General features: G+C 28.1%; 1 protein-coding gene across 1 annotated transcript in view; it reads left to right on the forward strand.

Annotated features, from left to right (window-relative positions):
- LOC111628358 (gamma-aminobutyric acid type B receptor subunit 2-like) overlaps nucleotides 1-7,469 on the forward strand; it is a 96,805-nt gene that overhangs the window by 67,893 nt on the left and 21,443 nt on the right. Inside the window, exons 2-3 of the mRNA XM_023372126.1 lie at nucleotides 3,989-4,126; nucleotides 4,561-4,728. Of these exons, the coding sequence (XP_023227894.1) occupies nucleotides 3,989-4,126; nucleotides 4,561-4,728 (306 nt within the window). The remainder of the gene's footprint in view (nucleotides 1-3,988; nucleotides 4,127-4,560; nucleotides 4,729-7,469) is intronic.

The raw sequence follows: 7,469 nt of genomic DNA on the forward strand, positions 1-7,469 counted from the left end.
GTTCTCGGCTACGTAGTTGGATTAAGAAACACCACCGTATTGTTCATTCTGTAGTTTTAAACAATTTAAACATTTATTTTTCTAATTAGCACTGCATAGTTTTAATTAGTGCCCGCTACTCGCTAACTAAAAATAAATTAGTGACGAGTACTATCTCGACTAAATTCTCATTTCAACACTGTGTAAATTAAAGAAAATTGAATTTCTGTAAAAAATCCTTTATGTAAATAATCGATTTTTATGTATTTTTATCGATGAGTAAGCTAATTTTACAACTTATTTTAATTTGAGAATCAAAGTAAAATTATGATTAAAAGTAATTGAATTTCGTTTATTCAATTGGGGAATGGAGATTCCGGATAGTAATTTTCTATGTGTGTATTTATCTTGTTCTTTCCTAGACACGAAGGACCAATCAAATACATCTGATGTGTATAGAAACGAAAATGTTCTATTCTCGAGGGTGCCATTAAGGTATCTGCTTTGGTTCTGAAGGTGTTTGTAATCGAAGAAAGATCCAAAACTCCTGTAATTTTCTTGTAACGAATATACGAAAACTACTTTTTACTATATTCATTTATAATCAATAAGTGAGATAAGTGTAAAAACTGAAGTGAATTTTCATAAGTTACTCCATAGAAAAATTCGTCAAATCAATTGATTATAATTAGTAACATATTTAATTCTTTAATTTTGAATGGTTTATTAAATTATTCAGAAAGTTAATTCAAAATTTTAGTCATAAATATGAACTATAATTATGAAAATACGTTGCTTTCAGGGCCTTTCAGATGTCAGTAGAGGTTGTGAGAAAAATAAGAATTTTTTTAATATACAAAAAATTTAATGGAATGAATATTTTTGAAGACCCATAAATGTAAATCCTAAGTCTTTGTTAATATCTTGTGAAAAGGGTCTTCTTAATATCAAATATTTTATACTATTCAATAACATTTTAATTAAATCATTCATGAATTATTTCATTAAACATTCCAATTTACTAAAATAAAATGAAATAATTTCATCGGCTTCACAAATCACTTCTTTAATTAATTAACAATGGATAAAGTATTTTTATGTAAGAATTTTTAGTTTTAAATGTATCCAGATATTGTTAATGAATGGATATTTTATGCAGGAAGAAGTATACAAACTTTATATATGTCTCACGCGGTATATTTATTATGGCCATACTTCATACAATAGACATGACTTTGTAGAGGATCGATGCTTCGGCTATTCTTAATTTTTCTTCTTTTTTTTTATAAGAAATCCTTATAAATTCTTTAATTATGGAAAATAAAACGACAACTTATAAATTTATTTGAGTTTTTGATATTTTGCAAGAAGGAAATTGGACTTTTCTGGGGTCAGATGAGAGTAGAAATTCGAATTTTTCCATTCTCTCTCTCTCTCTCTCTCTCTCTCTTTCTATCCAAATATCTTTGTGAAGCGTGAGATCATTGTAGTCATAGCAACCACGTAAAGCAATTGTGTGTAGCTAGCATGTGTCGAGGCTTTTGATAAAGTGTCCAATTCTCGGTACAGCATTGAAAAGATTTTCGGTGGTTACAACTTCAAAAATGATCTTCTTACGTGTTCTCGGCTACGTAGTTGGATTAAGAAACACCACCGTATTGTTCATTCTGTAGTTTTAAACAATTTAAACATTTATTTTTCTAATTAGCACTGCATAGTTTTAATTAGTGCCCGCTACTCGCTAACTAAAAATAAATTAGTGACGAGTACTATCTCGACTAAATTCTCATTTCAACACTGTGTAAATTAAAGAAAATTGAATTTCTGTAAAAAATCCTTTATGTAAATAATCGATTTTTATGTATTTTTATCGATGAGTAAGCTAATTTTACAACTTATGATCGATACCAATTCTTGCACGGGTATGTTTTTCTATACAATCATCATTCTCCATCCACTTTATCATATTTTTGTCTCTGGCTATTTTCGTATCTATAATGTGTTCTAACGCCTGAGTCTTGATGTATAAAGAAAAAATATAGTAGGCTATTTCCTATTCGATTTCCTTCTTTTTTTAATATATACTCACTCTGCAATATATGTGCAGTACCATTGAAGATATCCAACTCTGAAGTAGATATGGGAAAACAAATTCTATACTCCTTTAATTCCTTTCAGTTCGAATCTGTTAGGTTCTTCAAATATACTTTTTCTGTCGGCTTTTGAAGAATAACATACAGAACGTACACTTTAACAATAATGTTTCCTGCAAACCTTTCTTTTGTAACAGTGAGTTAGAAGCACTTCCATGGCAACTTTCCTTATTTTTTTTCTTTAAATAAAACAATTTATTCGGATTTTTATGCATTAGTGACAACTCCAGATGATGTTACACATTATATATATATACACTTAAATTGCATCGTTGAATTTATTTATTATACTTACAAACCGTTCTTGTTAAAGTGTGACTATTAAGTTAATGATAATTCAGTCGTCTCTAGAGGATAAAATACATTTGTACTGCTTTAAAAAATTTAAAATTGAAAGTAATTTAACAATTTGTATTATATTTATAAGAAAATTGTTTACATTTATTTATTTACGGCGCTTAGAAGCTACTGTNTAGTGCATCCTAATACATAAATGTTTTATATATTTTTCTTCCTCGATTTTAATCCTTAATGGAAGTTATAGTGACATTTTTTCTTCTCTAGTTTAAGAAGATTTTATAAAAGTTCTTATTTTTCTAGATTCTTTTTACTGTTAACTTTTTTGAAAGTAGTTTTTTGAAATATTCATGACTTCTTGAAATTGTGACATAGAATTTTTTAGAAAAAGTATATATCAGTTGTTTGGAATAGGACGGTTGTCAGGTTGTTTATGTAGTTTGTCGCTGGAGGCTTTTGTAACTTAGTTGGCTTTGTTTCAAGTGAATAAAACAAGGTAAAACTTTACTTCTTTAAATAAAAAATATTATTTTAAATATTTAATAAGACATACAAATGTTTACATACATATATAAACATTTTTTTTATTATTTAGAGTCGGAAATTTAATCGTTACCTCTAAATAATTAGACACCTCTTGGGTAAATTATACGATCACAATAGCTTTAAGTAACGTCAAAAATTTATCCATTTTACATGTGGATAAATGGATCTCAATTGTTACACTAAGTATTACTTTTTAATACGATCAAATGTGAAGCCATCACTGTACTTCTCCGTCTTGCCACCCTTAATCACCATTAAGTGGAATTTCTTAGTTGCTCCCTTCTGCCATTAAGTAGAGTTTTTATGGACAGATACAAATCGTACAGTACTTACATTGTTAATAATAGTAAAAATAAACGAGAATTGAGTTAGTTTTCTATATAAATTTACTATTTAATCTAGAAAAGAAACTATTTTGATAGTGTGTTAGTTGAAAAAACACTCCTAACTTTTTTGCAACGTCGTCGAGTGTAAGTTATAAAGAATATTTCCAATAGGATCTGGCAGAAAAGAGGTCATAGAAGAATCATTCTAGCTCTGATTGATTACAAACCAATACTGTTAGCGATGCGACTTACATGAGAAGATATATGTTGTGAAATGCGAAGTGTGAACCGTGATATAGAATAGAAAAAAAAATGGAAGAAAAATACAGATTTTATTTCTTTCTTGTACAAAAAAATACGTTAAAGTCACCTTAAATTTAGTTTTCCAAAACTCTTTTAAGAGTTTTCAAACTGTATATGTATGTGTGGGAAGTAACACTTGTTCTTTTTTCTTAAATCGAAACATTTGGAGAAGAATTTAATTTCAATTTTGGTTATTTAAAAAATCGTTTTTTAAATATTGTTTAAAAATTATTTTCTACTTTTGAATTTAAATAAAATTTTTATTATTTTTTTCTTTAAAAATTTTAACTTATTAACCTATTTAATCTATTTATTTTATTATATCGAGTAATTGGATAAATTGAAAGTTTAATTACGTTTATATATAAGTATAATGTTTTCTAGTGTGATCCTGCTGTGGGAATGAAGACTTTCTTTGATATGTTATTTAAAGAACCGCCCAAAGTCATGCTTTTTGGTGCTGCGTGTACAGCAGTCACGGATCCAATTGCTAAAGCATCACAATTTTTTCAATTGGTGCAAGTAAGTATAATTCTTAGGAAAAAAATTCTATCTACTAACATGCATTTAGCTCTTAAGTGTATACCAAAAATGATTTATTTGTGTGTATGAAATTAAATTTTATATTTTATCATCACGTAAAGTATCGATTTAATCGAATTTTCTATATAAAATCTCGAGTATTAACCTGTTACCCAACTTGGTCGAACAATTTTCTTGCTATGAAGCTATAACATGTCACTCTCTGATGTTGAGTGACGTTCCATTCTCGTCATGATTTTCTAACCTTTAATGCTACCAAACTGTCACATTTACTGTTTTACACGATACCAGAATAGATACTTTAACCCTCCAGGAACGACGTTTGTTTCGCTTGTTGGAGCCATTTTTGTTTTTTATTCGATTTATAACACGAAACGTATACATATACTGTACATTTGACTTACTTTTTATAGGTGACGTATGCTGATACACACCCAATGTACACTAGCGAAAGTTATCCCAACTTTTTTCGAGTGGTACCCAGCGAATCAGCATTTAACCCAGCGAGGGTGGCCTTGTTACAGAGGTATAACTGGACGAGAGTTGGAACTTTATACCAAAATTCTCCACGTTACGCTTTGGTGAGTATTCACGATTTAATATTATAGTTTTAGTAAACGAAATTAATTAAAATATATCGATTAGTACAACTACTACTGTACATGAAACGTCCAGCTTTATTCAGTTATAATACATAAATTACACGATGTAATCACGGTATTATATATTAATTTATGTATATTTTTCTCTTTTTTATACGAATTTCTTGGCTTGAAAAATATATAAAAGATCTTAATCCTTAAAATCTATATATTCTTCATCATTTTCTAATCTTTCTTTTCTAAGAAGCAGCTTGATATTGTTGAAGACTTAACAATGACAGCAATAAATTCTACATAATTACTTTGTTATGACATATTTACGATATTGTCTAAAATTCCTCCATTGTTATATGAAAGATTTATAAATTTAATCGCTATAAATTGATAAATGGAATATTTTAATTTCCCAAAAAATCGATTAATCGATTAGTTTTCTACTTACTAAAAAAATATCTATAACTTTTGAGTGATAGTTTTAATCACACTATATTAAAGTATGAAGAATGAAAAAGGAGATTGAAGTTTAATATAAGATGAAATTATAAAAAAATATATTTTATTTTTTTAGAAAATTTTATTGATTAGACACCTCTTGGGTAAATTATACGATCACAATAGCTTTAAGTAACGTCAAAAATTTATCCATTTTACATGTGGATAAATGGATCTCAATTGTTACACTAAGTATTACTTTTTAATACGATCAAATGTGAAGCCATCACTGTACTTCTCCGTCTTGCCACCCTTAATCACCATTAAGTGGAATTTCTTAGTTGCTCCCTTCTGCCATTAAGTAGAGTTTTTATGGACAGATACAAATCGTACAGTACTTACATTGTTAATAATAGTAAAAATAAACGAGAATTGAGTTAGTTTTCTATATAAATTTACTATTTAATCTAGAAAAGAAACTATTTTGATAGTGTGTTAGTTGAAAAAACACTCCTAACTTTTTTGCAACGTCGTCGAGTGTAAGTTATAAAGAATATTTCCAATAGGATCTGGCAGAAAAGAGGTCATAGAAGAATCATTCTAGCTCTGATTGATTACAAACCAATACTGTTAGCGATGCGACTTACATGAGAAGATATATGTTGTGAAATGCGAAGTGTGAACCGTGATATAGAATAGAAAAAAAAATGGAAGAAAAATACAGATTTTATTTCTTTCTTGTACAAAAAAATACGTTAAAGTCACCTTAAATTTAGTTTTCCAAAACTCTTTTAAGTTTTCAAACTGTATATGTATGTGTGGGAAGTAACACTTGTTCTTTTTTCTTAAATCGAAACATTTGGAGAAGAATTTAATTTCAATTTTGGTTATTTAAAAAATCGTTTTTTAAATATTGTTTAAAAATTATTTTCTACTTTTGAATTTAAATAAAATTTTTATTATTTTTTTCTTTAAAAATTTTAACTTATTAACCTATTTAATCTATTTATTTTATTATATCGAGTAATTGGATAAATTGAAAGTTTAATTACGTTTATATATAAGTATAATGTTTTCTAGTGTGATCCTGCTGTGGGAATGAAGACTTTCTTTGATATGTTATTTAAAGAACCGCCCAAAGTCATGCTTTTTGGTGCTGCGTGTACAGCAGTCACGGATCCAATTGCTAAAGCATCACAATTTTTTCAATTGGTGCAAGTAAGTATAATTCTTAGGAAAAAAATTCTATCTACTAACATGCATTTAGCTCTTAAGTGTATACCAAAAATGATTTATTTGTGTGTATGAAATTAAATTTTATATTTTATCATCACGTAAAGTATCGATTTAATCGAATTTTCTATATAAAATCTCGAGTATTAACCTGTTACCCAACTTGGTCGAACAATTTTCTTGCTATGAAGCTATAACATGTCACTCTCTGATGTTGAGTGACGTTCCATTCTCGTCATGATTTTCTAACCTTTAATGCTACCAAACTGTCACATTTACTGTTTTACACGATACCAGAATAGATACTTTAACCCTCCAGGAACGACGTTTGTTTCGCTTGTTGGAGCCATTTTTGNTACATGAAATATTTTCATGAGATAAAATTCTGTCAAGCAAAAATTGAACAAAAGATTTATTACGATTTTGGAGATTGAATTTTATCTATGGATTTGGGATGAACTTTTTTATTCTTGATTGGTCAAGCGAGAAAAATCGTTTAAAAATTATGAATCTTATATAAGGGAAGAACTTACAACGTTTTTATGGAAAGAAACGTCATCTCAATTATCACTCCAACATAAAAAATTTATTACATAATAGATATAATGGCCAGGACAATATAAAAATATTCACAATATTAATCTAAAGTAAATGTCTTTAAAAACATGAAAATATATACAGGGTGACATGGTGGCCCAAATATTACTTAATCATTATAAAGGCTAAAATTTCTGCCTTATCCTTATAGGCCTATATATATAGAGAGAGGGAGGCCCGAAATTCAGTTAACTCAGTCTATGGTTAATATCCATAATGTACTTTACAGTGCCTGAGACACACGAAACGAAACGAGGTTAATTAATTTTTGTGCCACTTTGTATATTTAAGTACTTTTTAATTATTATGAGTATACAACATGATCCTAAAGTCAGTTAACTATTGTGAGGACTAATGTTTTGTATTATTTTTTCGATACTGTATTAATTTTTTTAAAGGAAACACATTATTTTGAACTTATATATATATATATATATATACTCGAAATGGTGGGCATA

The sequence above is a fragment of the Centruroides sculpturatus genome, unplaced genomic scaffold (assembly GCF_000671375.1).
Source record: "Centruroides sculpturatus isolate CEXI.00-Female unplaced genomic scaffold, Cexi_2.0 scaffold574, whole genome shotgun sequence".
Taxonomy (NCBI): domain Eukaryota; kingdom Metazoa; phylum Arthropoda; class Arachnida; order Scorpiones; family Buthidae; genus Centruroides; species Centruroides sculpturatus.